This window comes from Myodes glareolus, chromosome 8, assembly GCF_982192425.1.
Source record: "Myodes glareolus chromosome 8, mMyoGla1.1, whole genome shotgun sequence".
Lineage (NCBI taxonomy): Eukaryota > Metazoa > Chordata > Mammalia > Rodentia > Cricetidae > Myodes > Myodes glareolus.
Window position 1 is genome coordinate 72,197,196 of NC_142033.1, and position 16,574 is coordinate 72,213,769.

General features: G+C 42.1%; 1 protein-coding gene across 3 annotated transcripts in view; it reads right to left on the reverse strand.

The window, feature by feature from the left end:
- Positions 1 to 16,359, reverse strand: part of Nsd2 (nuclear receptor binding SET domain protein 2) — a 70,702-nt gene extending 54,343 nt beyond the window's left edge. For 2 of the 3 annotated variants that reach the window (XM_087909114.1, XM_087909116.1), the window contains exons 1-3: positions 16,223 to 16,291; positions 15,389 to 15,458; positions 255 to 877 (exon numbers count right to left, since the gene is read on the reverse strand). In XM_087909114.1, the coding sequence (XP_087765240.1) occupies positions 255 to 848 (594 nt within the window). In that variant the 5' untranslated portion in view covers positions 849 to 877; positions 15,389 to 15,458; positions 16,223 to 16,291. Of the gene's footprint in view, positions 1 to 254; positions 878 to 15,388; positions 15,459 to 16,222 lie in introns of all 3 variants that reach the window. The other variant, XM_087909115.1, reaches the window with a different exon arrangement.
- Positions 16,360 to 16,574: the final 215 nt, after the last annotated feature.

Sequence of the window (16,574 nt, forward strand, 5' to 3'; positions counted from 1 at the left end):
GTGGCAAAACTAGTGGCTATGGTGTCTAAAGATGGTAATCTCCAGGTATCTCCAGGTATTTGGAAGCCCAACAACCAACCAAGAGCCAAGCCTCAATCAGTACCTGCACAGGACCAAGGCAAAAGACAGTGACTGCCAGCACCAGGGTTGTTATCCATCCCTTCCATTTTCCATCACACTTTTTAAGGTAGGGCACATGGGTCTCAAGCTCACCATTTACTGTCACATAACCGAAAAGAATCCTTCACACATACCTTTTTATCTGCAGGACTTGAGATCTTGGACACTAAAGCTGCTTCCACAAGGCCTTGCTCCAATAAAGAGTCATATTTTATGCTCCTCTTCCTGTTCCTCCTAGTCTTATCCGATTTTTGTCCATTTTCTTCTGACTGAGACACATCAGCAGCACTGTCACCACAAATTGAAGATTCAAAGAGAGGTTTTCCATTCATGTATGTTTTTGTGATTTTCAGTTTAATTTCTGGAGAGCCATTTTTAATAGGGGTAGTATTGGGTGGTGTCCCAATTCCTTTCACTTCCTGGGACTCGAAACACAATTTAGCATCATGAGCACCAGGTTCTCCATTAAACACACATGAAGTAAGATCTTTCAACTTCTCTGCTGGAAGAAAGGGAAGTGCATCATGACCATTAAATTTCTGCATGACCCCCTCCTGTAGGCTGTTAGAAAGAGGAGCTTTGCTGAGGAATACAGAACATTCATGATTCACTTCACAGTTCTGAGTCTTCCCATTTGCACTGCCAAGGATTTCTGGTGCTTGCTTCATCTTCATGCACTTTACAACTTTCTGAACAGAAAGAGAGCTTTTTCTGATGCTAAATTCCATCCAGCCCAGATGCTTTGGTTCTCAGAACTCTACAAATGTTTAAAGAGAAAAAAAAAAAGCAACATATTACATTTAAAGCTAGGATAAATGTGCCAATATCTGTATAGCTTTGTTGAAATTGAATTTTATTCTGTTTTGTCTTTTGAGGTAATTTATGATGTTGTATATAGTAATTTAGGCTACAGATGACAATTTTAATATCACAAATAATACAACTGGAAAGACAAATCATTTGTAAAAGGGAAAATACAACTGAGTCAGGAGAGCAAAGTTCAGGTATATCACTATCACCAACAACCAATATGGCAGGATGCCCAACTTAAGAATTTAATTTGTAGGCTAGAGAGTTGGCTCAGCAGTTTAAGAACATTTAACTGCTCTTGAAGAGGACCCAGTTTCAGTTCCCGTAACTTCATAGTGGCTCACAACCACCTTCCACTCCAGTGGAAGTATCTGCCACCCCTTCTGGTCTTCGCAGGAACTGGGAATATTTGTGATACACAAATAAACAAGCAAAATAGCCAAACACATTTAAAAACTTAAATTAAAATTAATTAAAAATTACAAGAGTGAAGCAGACATTATTTAAAAAAGACCGTATGTTGTCATACCAGAGTAGGATTATAATCCGAACTACACTGGAGGTTGAGTTAGGATGATGAGTTCAGGACCTTTCTGGGCTACAGAATACATTCAGAACCTGCCTAGTTAACTTAGTGATACTCTGTCTCAAAATAAAAAGTATAGAGAGCTAGGGATGTACTCAGTAGTAGGCTGACCATCTAGTATGCACCAATCTTAAATACTGAGAAAGATAAAAGGGAGAGAAGAGAGTGGAAAATCTGTAACTTAGAAATACTGTATCAAAAAAATTCAAAATGTCAATGGATGATTTTCTTTTAAAGATATATTTTATGTGCATCAGTGTTCTGCCTGCATATGTCCACGTACCACAGAAGCGTTTAGTTCCCAGTACCCATGGGGCTCAAAAGAGGACACTGGATCCAAAGGATTAGAATTAGATTGTGAGCCACCATGTGGGTACTGGAATAGGAACCTAGGTCCACTGCAAAAAGAACAAATGTTCTTAACCATTGAGCAATCTCTCCAACCCCTTAAAAGACTATCTTAAGATAAAGGCACACAGGAAGCTAGTTGTGGAAGTATAAGCCTTTAATCCCAGCACTTGGGAGGCAGAGGCAGGAGGATCTCTCTGCATTTAAGAGCAGACTGGTCTATAGATTCCTTTTTTTAAAATAATATTTTATTTTTTTATTCATGTGTGTGTGTGTGCGCGCACGTGCGTGCATGCAGGCATCATGAGCTTGCAGAGGCCAGGTGGTGTCAGATCCCCTGGAGCTAGAGTTATCAGTTAGCTTATAGCTGCCTGACAAGAGTGCTGAACTCAATTCAGATTCTGAAGAAGAACAATGTTCATCTTTAACCACTGAGTGATCTCTTCAGCCCTATGGTCTATAGTTTCAAAGGTCAACCTGAACTACAAAGAGAAACCCTATCTCAAAAACAAAAAACAAAACAATTAAAGCACATAGGAGAAAACAGAAGTCAAAAACACTGAAAATAGATTAAAATACACAAACTTTAAAAACAGGGAAAAAAAAATGCTGACCAGTGCTGGCCCACGTCTTTAATCCCAGCACTCAGAAGGCAGAGGCAGATGAATCTCTATGAGTTCAAGGCCAGCCTGGTCTACAGAATGAGTTCCAGAACAGTCAAGACTATTACACAGAGAAACCCTGTCTCAAAAAACAAAAATAAGCTAACAAACAACAAAAAAAACAGGAAAAAAATTAGGAGAGGGAAGAATACAATTTCATCACGCTGTGGAAAAAAGTAATGAATAGATATATCATCGACTGGGTGATATAGCTCACTAGTGGAGTGTTTGTTTGTCTAGCATGTATACAGTTCTATCTAGACTCAATCTACAGCAACAAAAATTCAAATATCCTTTCAAATACAAAACAGTTGTGGAATACAACTGTTTTTTATATAATGTGAAGATGTGTCTTTGCCAAGGCACTTTCTGATTGGTTTAATAAAAAGCTAAATGACCAATAGGTAGACAGGAGAGAATAGGACCTCCGGGCAGAGAGATGAACCTAGGTGTCCAAGAGATGCCAAGGAGGCACTAAAAAGGTTGGACATACAGTACAGAGGAGAGGTAACGGAGCCATGTGACAAAAAGTAGATTAATAGAAACAGGTTAATTTACATTATAAAAACTAGTTGGGGAAAAGCCTAAGCTAAAGCCAAGCTTTCATTAGTATCCATGTCGTTATTTGTGAACTGGTGGTCCAAAAGAAGTCCAACTACAAACAGTAACATAGATGATGACTTATCAGAAACCAAGGCCGGAAGTTGGAGAGATGATTAAGCACATTGATTGCTCCTCCAAAGGACCCAAGGTTCAATTCCTAGCACCCACATGGAGGCTCCTCACCAACAGCATACATGCAGACAAAACACTCATATACATAAAATTAGACAAAAAAAAATCTTGAGTCATGTCACGTCTTTTAGTCCCAGTACTTATGATGCAGAAGCAAGTGGATCTCTGCGAGTTCAAAGCCAGTCTGGTCTACATAGTGAATTCCAGAAAATAGATAGATATCAGAACAGATATATATATAGCGCAAGACCCTGTCTCAAGAAAACCAAAACATAAAATTTTGCCTACTTAAACCCCATTTCTCCATATTCTAGTTACAACACTAACCAGTCATCATCTCTTACCAGGTCTAACATTGTAATCTCCTAACTAGTTTATCAATCAACAAACTCCTAGGTGTCAGAACTATAATAAGGACTTGCTAGACCACAGATGATGGTCAAGAGCCCATGTCTTAGTGAGTCTAGGATGGAACCAAGGAATTTGAATTTCTAATGAATTATTGAGCAGATTGATACTGCCAGATTGGGGACAAGACTTTGAGAAAAACAGATATAGGTTATGGTATAGCAGCAGACCCAAAACTATTTTTTTAAAAAGATTTATTTGTTTATTTATTAAGCATACAGTGTACTGCCTGCATGTATGCCTGCAGAGAAGAGGGCAACAGATTTCAAATGGATGGTTATGAGTCACCCCATAAGTGCTGGGAATTGAACCCAGGACCTTTGGAACGACCACTGAGTCATCTCTCCAGCCCCAAAACCATTTGTTATGTGGCTCACACTGAAGGATTCTTTCTTTTTTTTTTAAATTATGATTTATTTATCTTTTATTTTATGTGCATTGGTGTGAAGGTGTCAGGTCCCCTGGAACTGGATTTTCCAGACAGTTGTGAGCTGCCATGTGGGTGCTGGGAATTGAACCCGGGTCCTCTGGAAGAGCAGTCAGTGCTCTTAACCACTGAGCCATTTCTTCAGCCCCTGAAGGATTCTTTCTTGTTCATGGTACACATCCATTATTTCCAGTAAGAAACAGAAAAAAGATGGGAAAATGATAAAACATACATTTTTTTTAAACTTTCACTCAAACAAGCATTGAGATAATTCATTTGGTAAAGTGCTTGTTTTGCAAGCATGAGGACCTGAGATCAGATCCCTAACATTTACTTTAAAGGATAGGTGTGATGGTGTGTGCCAGTAATTTTAACATCAGGGAGGGGAGATAAGAGGACCCTTGAGGTTCACTGGCCAACCAATCTAGCCCAAAAACATTAAGAAACACTCAAAAAATAAGGTTAAGTCCAGGATAGGCCTTGGGAAGTAGTGGTAGGCATATCTCTGCAAGTTGGAGGGCAGCAAGTTCCAGGACAACCCGGATTACAAAGAGACTCTCTCTCAAAAATGAGGCAGTGAGTCTAGAGAGATGCTACATAGTTAAAAACACTTTGTTCCTACAGAAAAGCCAGGATTGGTTCCCAGAACCCACATGGTGGCTCACAACTCCAGCGGTGAGGAATTTAATTCCAGTTCCAAGAGATTCAATGCCTTCTTCTGGCCTCCATCGACACTGAATGAGTGTGATGCACAGTCAAACATGTAATCACTCACACACAGAGAATAAATGAATGTAAAAAATGTTTTCAATTAATATGAAAACTGATCAAGAAAGACAGCCAAAGTCAACCTTTTATACACACACACACACACTCATGTACACATGCATGAACTCATGTGCACTTGTGAGACTGTGATTTTCCTCATAGGATCAAAAAAATGTTTTAAAAAATCAAACAAACAAACAACCCTTTCACTTAGAAGTCATATACAGGGCTGGCAAGATAAAACATGTCTCACTAAATCTGATGACCTGAGTTCAATCCCCAGAACTCACATGGTAAAAGGAACTCACTCCTACAAGGTAACCTCTGGCTTCCATAGAGGGAATAACATGCATTCAAAAAACTATAGATATAAATACAAACATATATAAATATACTCCTTTTCCTTTTTAGTTTATTTATTTTTACATGTATGGGTATTTTTCCCTGCATGTTTGTGCACCACACCCATGGAATGCCCATAAAGTAAAGAAGGGGCATCAGTTCCTCAGGAAATAGAGTTACAGGAAGCTTGTGGGTGCTAGGGATTAAACCTGGGTGTTCTGGAAGAGCAGCCAATACTCTTAACTGCTCATCAATCTCTCTAGCTCCTAATATGTCACTTTTCACTAACCAAAGCAAGCCACACAGCCACATCAAATTTCAAAGAGATGAGGTGTTCAAACAGACACATAAAGCAGAGAAAACTGGAAAGTGTCTAACCTGAACAAACATGGTTACTGTAAACTGGTTATTTCTAAGTACTCTTTTAATGGTGGCATATGCCTTTAATCCCAGCATTCAAGAGGCAGAAAACAGGGGCTGGAGAGATGGCTCAGAGGTTAAGAGCATTGCCTGCTCTTCCAAAGGTCCTGAGTTCAATTCCCAGCAACCACATGTGGGTTCACAACCATCTGTAATGGAGTCTGGTGCCCTCTTCTGGCCTGTAGGCATACACACAGACAGAATATTGTATACATAATAAAATAAATAAATATTAAAAAAAAAAAAGAGGCAGAAAACAGGAGGATGTATGTGAGTTTGAGGCCAGCCTGGTCTACATAGTAAGCTTCAAGATAGTGAGGGCTACACAGTAAGAGACCCTGTCTCACAAAACCAAAAACTAAACAAAATATTCCTCCTATCACCTCCATCCAGAGCCCTCTAAATAGGCTTTCCAAGCCAGGCATGGTGGTGCATGTCCTTAATACCCCAGCATTTGGGAGACAGGTGAATCTCTCTTGAGTTCGAGGACAGCCTGGTCTACAAAATGAATTCTAGAACAGCCAAGGCTACACAGAGAAACCCTGTTTTGAAAACCATATATAAATAATAAAATGACTGAATAAATAAATAAATAAATTTTTGGGAGACAATTTAAAAAAAAAAAAAAAAAACAGGCTTTCAAACCTGGGGGCAGTAGTGGTTCACACCTTTATTTTCCAGCACTTAAGAGGTAGAGGCAGGGATCTCTGTAGGTTTGAGGCCAGCCTGGTCTACAGAGTCAGTTCCAGGACAGCCAGGGCTACACAGAGAAACTCTATTTCAAAACAAAAGGTTGCACACATAACCTAACTCCCTTAAAACACTACTGGAACCTAACACTGTCTCAGGATAAAAATACCAACAGCTAAAAGATACTCTTCAACATTTCATACATCTGCCCAGATTCTCTCCTGTCTCACTATCTATTCTAGTCATACCAGGCTTTCTTTCTCCCTCCTGAATATGCCTACTTACCCTCTACTGAGTCGACACCCCAGACCACTTCTAGCTCTGCTCCAAATCAACCCATGAGGAAGTTTTTCCTGATACCAACAGTATAACCTCTCTAGTAGATGTACCTAGATCTTTCCTTCAAGAGTTACATTTTTGTTCTGGGAATTCTGAATACACATAAAATGAACAGAGCAGGCAGAACCTGCATATTCATATTGTCATCCACACAGGCCAGTTCTGATCTAACCACATACTCACCCTCTCTCCTGTTAAGAATGTGAAATAAATCCCAGATTGCAAATCATTGTTAGTAAATGTTTGTGTGCATGTTTTAAAAGTAGACATTCTTGTGTTGCTTATAACACTTTACAGAATTTTTTAACATTTTTTTTCCTTAGTAACAAATCTAGACATTGTTCCAAATTCTTTTTATTTGGGGTGAAAAGAAACTGAACCCAGGGCCTTTAGCTCTATTACGGAGCTATATCCTCAGTACTCAGCACTCTAATGTCTAATTTCCTCAAATATAAACGGTATTTAGTCATATATTTGACCAGACACAAATGCAAATAAGCCCTACACATTGTCAGTGTAGTACTGACCCCTTGCCATCTACAGTCCTCTCCTGTCTTTCCCTGTAGAAGATAACAGGTTGCTAGTCCTGAGGTTTCCTGTGTCCTTAACTTCTGCCAATGGCACTACTATGGCACAATTTAAAATGTTCCTCCCTCTTCAGCAGATTTATCAGTTTTTAAAAGTAGATATTTCGTCAAACTTGGGGTTGATATTTTTCCCCACGACTATCCCACAGGTTTTCAAAAACAAAATCTTTTGTCTTTTTTTCCCTCCTGTTTTGTTCTCTCATGGGTCACTAAACTTCATGGTCAAGGGTTCTGGCTTATTACTGTCACAGGGCTTATCTCAGTTCTTCAAAAAAGAAAAAAATATCAGACAGAACGCTGGGGAAATAGCTCAACTGGTAGTAGAGGGCTTATATAGCATTCAGCATAGTATGCAGGAAGCCTGGGACTCAATCTCTAGGACCACAAAACTGGATATGGTAGTATATTCACTAATCTTAGCACTTGAAAGGTGAAGGCAAGAGAATTAGAAGTCCAAAAAACAGTAATTATTACTATTATTATTTTTATTATTGCATTTATATATGATGTGTGTTTATAATTGATACAGCAAACATATCACATCAAGTATGTCAGAGGACAACTTTTGGAAATAAATTCACTCATTCCATTGTAGTTTAGAGGATCAACTAAGGTCATCAAACTTGTGCACAAGTACTTTTTTTACCCAATGAGCCATCTCTCTGGCCCAAGGATCTGAAGTTCAAAATTATCCTCTGCTACAGAGTGAGTTCAAAGCCAGCCCTGATATATGAGACCCTGTTCAAGGAAGGAAGGAAGGAAGGAAGGAAGGCAGGCAGGCAGGCAGGCAGGCAGGCAGGCATGCAGGTTAGTTGAGGGAGGGAGGGAAAAAAATGAATCTATCAATCAATCAAGTAGGCAGGCAGGCAGGCAAAGGGGAAAGCCCTGCAGATAAAAGCACACGCCAAGCAAACCTAACAAAGAATTCCATCTTTGGAAACACAAAAACCTGGGGGCAGGTGTGGTGGTGCCTACCTTTAATCCCAGGCGGGTAGACCTCTTTGAGTTTGAGGCTAGTCTGGTCTACATAATGAGTTCAGGCCAGCAAGTACACAGTGAGACCGTTTTGTTTTTTTAAGGCTAGATACAGTGGCACACATTTATAATCCTAGCACTCTAACAAGCATGATAAGAAGCAGAGATGGGACAACCACCTGAAAGATCTAGGGCTAGCTAGACTGAGGCATGCAGAGCGACAGAAACAGCAAAGGAAACCCTACCTCAACGAGAAAGGGGAGAATTAATCTCTACATGCACCCCATGGCACATGAATACATGTTCTCATACACAAGCATCATATACACGGTTAACAGTAATAATAATAAAATAAAAGAAGAAATAAGGAATGGCAGGAGTCAGGTATGATGGCACATGATTGCAGTTCTAGCACCTGGAAATCTGACACAGGAAGACCAATCACTTCAGTTTAAAGTTGTCCTGTTATACATACCAAATTCCAAACCAGCCAGAGCTACATAGCAAGATTCTCTCAAAAACTAAAAATAAACAAATCAAAATCAATAATATACGTATATAAATATAAATATATAGAGAAAGGAAATGTGAGGCATAAATAAAACTGTAATGGCTTTTCCTCTTCTACCCCTCACTTACAGATAGTTAGGTTAAAACTTTTTCCTGGCCAGCAGGTGGTGGCACATGCCTTTAATTCCAGCACTTGGGAGGCAGAGGCAGGCAGACCTCTGTGATTTCGAGGACAGCCTGGTCTACAAAGCAAGTTACAGGACAACCAGGGCTACACAAAGAAACTCTGTCTCAAGAAAACAAAAAAACAAAAAAAATCTAGAGCAGCAAAACAGTAATTTTCCAGGTCCTGCAAAAGCTCAATCTTTATCACATAAAGCATAGTGATTTTGGGCAAGTTATTTAACTAACATCTTTGGGATTTTCTGCTGTGATATTTAGTTAAGGTGAGGTAAGGATTTTGCAGGGGTGGAGAGTTGGCTCAGTGGTCAAGAGTCTTAAAAATGACTCAGGTTCTATCCTGGCACCTACATTGTAGCTCACAACTATGTTGAATTCCATCCCAGGGTATTCAATGCCCTATTCTGACAGTTTTGGGCACCAGGCACACACTTGGTTTATCTATATACATGCAAGCAAAACACTCACAGACATAAAATACTAAAGTAAATTTAAAAAAAAAAAAAACCATCGTCGAAACATCACTGAGACAGGGACAGGCAGATCCCTGAGTTACAGACCAGCCTGGTGTAGAGTTCCAGGACAACCAGAACTATATAGAGAAATCAAAAAGAAGAAGAAAGAAGGAAGAAGGAAGGAAGAAGGGAGGAGGAGGAGGAAGAGGAGGAGGAGAAGAAGAAGAAGATGAAGAAGAAGAAGAAGAAGAGGAGGAGGAGGAGGAGGAGGAGGAGGAAGAAGAAGAAGAAGAAAGATTTGCAACTCAAAAGCTGCAGAGGGGCCAGGATCCTTAAAATTGTACAATTGATCCCTACATGCAAACCAAAAGCCACCCTCCTCCTCCCTCTCTCTCTCTCTCTCTCTCTCTCTCTCTCTCACACACACACACACACACACACACACACACAAAGGGGTTTTGTAAGCTGCACAGAACAAAGCTCCACATAGATGACATAAACTTCTAACTTTAAATATTTAAAAGGAAACAATACAAATCTATTTCTTTTTCTTTCTTTCTTTCTCCTTTTCTTTTTTGCTTTTTTGTAACAAAATTTCTCCATGTAACAGTCTTGACTGTCAGGGAATTCGATTTTCAAGGCTGACCTCGGACTCAGAGATCCATCCATCTGCCCCTGCCTCCCATGTGCTGGGACTAAAGGCATGTGCCGACACACCCAGCCAAACCTCTATTTCTAATTGGGGGGTGGGGGGGGCGGGGAGATGACTAAACCTATACAATAATATGAAATAAAAATCCTTTGGAAAATACCCCAAACCGGCCTCCATTTGTTAACTGAGTCCCTTCTATATCCAGGTGCTAAAGGTACCAAGCTACCAGACAGGATCCTTCCCTTGAAAAAACTATTTTAAAAGAATACAGGAACCTGGACAATATGCTGGAGGCCTGACACAACCATAACAAGTTTGGCACAAGTACATCTGGTATATCTGGGCTTCAGTTCCAAATATGCAACACCAGTGAAAGCAGGCTTTCCAGAGACAAGATATGAGCCATTCAAAACTACTGCAGGGGGCTTGAGAGATGGCTCAGCAGTTAAGAGACTTGCTGCTCTTGCAGAGATCTGGGTTATTTCCAGCACCAACACGGTAGCTTACAAACACCAATAATTCTCTCTAGTCCCAGGGATCCAATGACCTCTTTTGATCTCTGTACTAACATACAAATGAAACAAACACCCATACACATAAATAAAATCTAATAAGTAAGCCAGGTGGTGGTAGCGCACACCTTTAACCCAGCACTTGGGAGGTAGAGGCAGGCAGATCTCTGAGAGCTCGAGGGCAGCCTGGTCTACAAGAGCTAGTTCCAGGATAGGCTCCAAAGCTACATAAAAACCCTGTCTCGAAAAACAAACAAACAAAAAATCTAATAAATAAAAAGTGAAAATACCACTGAAGTTCAAGAAATAAATCAAGATTATTTTAAGAGAAATAGGAAGCATGACAGTGTAATCTTAAGACAACAAAAGACTAACTAGACGATGGTCCAGGAATAAAGGGAATTCTCCAGACCTAAAGATTCTTCTGATTACCCTGGGAACACTAGGAGGGATCTAGGGTACTTTCCAAAACAAAAAGATCAAAGCCTCCTTTCAGAAAGAACAAAGGTAGGTCACAAACTAGGCCCTTCTTCTGTCAGACTGGTTTATAGCAAGGTAAAAATGGGCCAATACTAACCAATTTTCATACTATAATTACCATAATATCTGGCCACTTTTCCTTTTTACCTTTCCAGCCTTTCAAAAGTACATCAGGGATCCAACATCCAGCTCAAGAGGTAAAGGTGTTTGTCACCAAGCCTGACAACCTGAGTCTGGTTCCTGCATTCCACACAGTAGACAGAGACAACTGCTAGTCGTCCTCTAACTTCTACATGCACACCACGGCATGGTGACATGAATCGTGGCATGAGCACATAAGGACACACGCACAAATAAGTAACTTAAAAACACATACACATCAGCTCATACTCTTGCATCTGTGCTTTCTTCCTACGCTCATCTCTTATGTCTAGTGCTCTACTCTAGTCCTGGTCTACAGACCTCCTCACTGACCTCTGCTACCAGTCCTTGCTCTTCTTTCTTCTCACATACCAAGATAAGTAATTACACTCACACAACCCTTTCATCCACATCACTTTAAGATATCACACAAGGGCTAGGTGGTGGTGGCACACACCTTTAATCACAGCACTCCGGAGGCAGAGGCAGGCGGATCTCTGTGAATTAGAGGCCAGCCTGGTCTACAGAGCAAGTTCCAAGACAGACTCTAAAGCTACAGAGAAATCCTATCTCAAAAAACCAGGAAGAGAGAGAGAGAGAGAGAGAGAGAGAGAGAGAGAGAGAGAGAGAGAGAAAGAGAGAAAGAGAGAGAGAGAGAATGATAAGACTGAAGAGACTGCCAGACAAGTCTGTTTGCTTTTTGAGACAGGGTATCACTATGTAGTCCTGGCTGACCTAGAGCTCACTAGGTAGGCCAGGATGGTCTTGATCTCAGAGATTATCCTACCTTTGCCTCCTGGGTCCTGGGATCAAAAGAATGAGCAACCACACCCAGCATCAAGGGTGTATTTTAAACTAGCAGTCAGCAACAATGCCTAAGAAGTTTGAGCAAAAGCCTCTGAGGATAAAAATCAATTGTAAAACACTCCAGAAAGAACAAATAGTATTCTAGTGGTCTGAGGCACAGCAGGATTAGGGTTTAGGGCAGGCAAGAGGTATAGTTAGAACAGATGATAGTAAGAGACCAGATAATAAGATGAGGGAATATACAAATACTAAAATCTTACCTACTAGAGCCTTCCCAAACAGGCTGCTTCTAAAACAGGCTTCCAGCATGAGGCTCAAGCTAAGATATAGTGAAGGAATTTAATAGAAAAAAACCCATGCATACATGGCAGAGTATGCATACAAGGTAGGAAACAGGAATAAAAATTAACCAAGAGGAAACATGGCAAAAAGAGATGGGATGGGGCTGACAAGATGTCTAAGCAAATAAAAGAACAAAAGTGCAAGCCTGGTGTCCTGAGTTCAAACCTAGAACCCACAGTGGAAGAACTCCTAAAAATTGTTTTCTGACCTCTACTTGCATACACACACACACACACACACACACACACACACACACACACACACCGAGTGTTAAGAGCACTTGCAGCTCTTCCCAAAGACCTGAGTTTGCTTCCCAAAATCCATGTTAGGAGGCTCACAACGACCTCTAACTCCAGTTCCAGAGCAGCAAATACACCCCGTCTACATTCACACATTAGCAAACACTCCCAGTCTACATTCACACAAACACATACATAAATCTTTTTAATTAAAATTTTTTAAGATTTATTATTCTATATGGATAAGCCTTTTGCCTCCATGTATGTATATGCAATCATATCCATGTCTGGTGACAGAGAAAACCAGAAGAGGTGTGTCAGATCTCCAGGGACTAACATTAAATCTCTTGTCTCCCACAATATTCACTATAAATAACAATTTCCAGAGAAACTAACAAACCATACCGATAGGCAAACTGAGCCTAATCTAGTTGCATAAGTGACTCCTTTTGCTTTTATAGTTCTATATTTTATGTTCTTTTTTCCTAACCCAGTGATATAGAGAAATCAACAAGAAAACAGAAACTCTTACTTCTTGTTGTCATTTACTGCACTTACATACTTGCAATGTTTCAAGAACTTATCTCCATTTAGCATGATGAGCAAAAACTAGCAAACAGAGGCTGGCCTCATTAGCTAAAACATTTACTTATTTGTTTGTTAATTATTTAGCTAGAAGAGAGACCAGATAAAGACAAGGGAAGCCCCAAGAAGTAGTCTACCTACAAGAGCCTTCCAAACAAAACAGGTAGGAACCACAGGGCTTGGCTTCCAGGATGAAACTCAAGCTAAGATGTACTTGAAGGGGGACCTCAGCTCAATTCTTTCTCTTCCATATTCAGCTTTCTGGAACTTTCCTACTCCAATATGACTTAAAGAGAGTCAAAGAGGTTATATTCTAACATTAAATGGGTTGCTTACCCTAAGCCATATGCCCACTTAGTAGTTTAACTAATTTCTGACATGAAAAGTTGAAAGCAGAAACCAGGGAGTCCAAGACTAACAAGAGTCCCATATCCAAGAACTTATTCAAAAGATGAGGTTATTAAAAGGCTGTGTGTTGTGCTATGAAAGTGACAACAATCACTGGCCCGTGCCAAACAACCTGCACGAAGACCCCGAGTGAGGACAGAACACCACAAATTTGGGAAGAGAGAGACTCTGATTTTACTGACTGAAGAGAAAGAGGAAAGTGCAGTCAGGGGACCAAGATACTTACCTCAAAATAAATAAATACATACATACATACATACATAAAAAAAACCACAATATAAAAATGTAGCTCAGTGGTTAAAAGCTTGCCTAAGGGTCAAGGGTCTGCAACACATATACACAATACCTGGGCATTTCATGCTTGTAATTTCAGTACACAAAGATTGTTCAAAGTTCAAGGCTATCCTAGTCTACATAGCAAGTTTTAGGTCAGCCATAGCTACTTATCAAGACCATGTCTCAAAAAAAATCTGCTTTCAATTCTCACCACTTAAAGTTGTAATTTATCAAAAAAGTTACTTGCTAAATTAAAAAGAATAATATATTCAAATTATATTCTTCAGATCATTTTAGCAGTTTTTTACATGTGCAATTACTTGGTAAGGAGACTCAATTTTACAGCTCATATAGGGCACATTTAACTAGTGTTTCCTATCTTCTCACCAGCACTTCTTAGTCTAATTCCACCTACATTCACGTTTTACATTGAATTGTCAAAACTGTAAAAAAGGAAGTAACTAATTAGTTCACATTCTGCCATGTGAGTAAACCTTTTTAAAGCCTGAGTACTTCTTGGAAAGGATGCCTGAGTAGATGAAAGGCTAGACTCCTCCCTTAAGTAACCCACAGGGTCTCTAACGCCTGACTCATTCTGCAGTTCTGACTTAAGTCTTCTTTTGGTTCCTCACATTTCTGCAGACAGTGGCTTAAAAGCCCCATATAGCTTGGCTGCATAAAACAACTTAGTAATCTCACTTGTAGCCTGACTGTTTTTCTCTATATGTCTCCACAAACTTCAAGTTATGATAGTTTATAACATTAAAGTGAACACACCCCATCTGTGGAGACATAAGAATTGTCCATTAATATTTCGAAATTAAGTTAATTATCTAAATACTCTTTAAAAATGGAATGTTGACCCTTATAATCAGAGGCCAAAATGGGAGGATTTTTGTTCTGAATATGTTGAGTCATTCACAAAAACGTACTCAAATTCACAAGCAAATATTAAGTCCACATAGTATAAGCCATCAACCCAAAAATAAAGGCTGCTGGGCAGAAGAGAAAATGGAAGGAAAGAAAAGGAAATGACTCAAAGTAATAGAGTGTATACTTATTCGTCCCTGGCCGGCAGTTAAGATTTGAACTCTAGGTCTGGGGAATAGGAGAACACACAGAAAAAGCAGTGTTTACAGGATTTGCTCCCTCTGTGCTACTTTTAGTAACTGTGCATATACATATATGTGCACGTGTGTATATATGTGCGTGCATATGTATATGTGTGTACACATATATATGTGTGTGTATGTATATATGTATGTATGTGTATACATATATATATATATATACATCAACTTAAATATGTAACCAGAATTTAAAACATGGGAAAGGTAGGAGTTCAAAGTCTCAGTTTCCTGAAATGTTTCATAACTTTTCTGTAGTGATGATCTTATTTCAAATACATGGAAATAATCCATGCACAATCTTGTAATTTAATGCCTTTAAAAGCCAAGGCCTTCAAAGTCTGTGAGTAGGCTGGTAGTACTCAGGCACTTCTCTCCCCTAATTCTGAACTCCCTCGGTATCGGACTGGTCTCCTTACAGGGTCCGTTATAACACACGCACACCCCAATTATCTACCTGGAAATGATTCCTGTCAGAACATCCGATTTCATACCGTTTCGTCGTCAATGTCAAACCTCGTCCTGAGCTGAGAAAGGAGAAAAGCTCAGTGTTGCAACGGGTCCTAAGCAATATCCTCATCCATTTTCTTCTCACCAGAAGTCAAACCCAAGCATCTTTTAAATGCCGAGATTTAAACCAAGGCAATCGGCAGCCGCTCGGTCACCACGGTCCGGCTCGCCGCGCCCTGCGCTTTCTAGGCTGTGAGCTGCATCCCGAGCGAGGGAGCGCGCCCCATGAGGCGCGGCCACAGCCCCGGGCGGGTCCGCGGGTCCAGCCAGCCTCGTCTCCACCTGCGAGGCCACTCAAGGACCGGCGACCTCGGCGCCGCACTGACCAACGGCCGGCGCCCCGAATGTCAACGCCGGACGCTTCCGCACACAAAAAGCGCCTCTTGGTCCACCCGGCCGCCCCTCCCACCGCGCCTCCCGGCCCCGCGCCCCGCGCCGCACAAAGGCCCGCTCGTCCCGCCCGGCGCCGCGGGAACAAAGGCGGCCGCCCGCCGGCCCGGCACAGGTGCAGCCCCGGCCAGCGGGCCCAACATGGCCGCGCGCCCGCCGCCCCGTTAGCCGTCGCCGGTCGTGCGCGTCCGGCCGGCGCTTCAGGCCGAGTCCTCCCAGCCTCCAGATCCTCCGCCCTCGTCTCAGGCCGTGCGTCCACCTCCGGCCTGCCCGCGCCGCCCGGCCCACAGCCCCTCAGGCCGCCCCCTCAGCCCTCGGGCCTCGACCGCCCGACCTCCCTTCCCCGGCCAGCGGTTAGTTCCCGCGGCGGTTGGCCGGCGGCCCCAGTGACCTGCACTGCGTCGCATCCTCCGGCGGCTGTCCGGCAGTAGCTGTCCAGCGGCGGCGGCGGGTGCGAGGCCGCGGAGGGCAGGGCGGCGGGAGGGGGCGGCGGCGGCGGCAGCGGCGGGCGCAGCGCGGCCAGGCCGAGGCTCTCCGCGCGCGGCGCCGACCCCGCCCCCGCGCCTCCCGCCCGCCGCCGCCGCCGCCGGGGCCGCCGCCGCCTCCAGAAGCCGCGGGAAAAGTGCGCTCCGCTGATTGGCTGCCGCCTCTAGGCGCCCGCGGACCGGGCTTTTCAAATCCGCGCCGGGGTCGCGCGCGGAGGGCGGAGGGCGGCGGGCGACGGACGGTGGGACGCGCGGGGC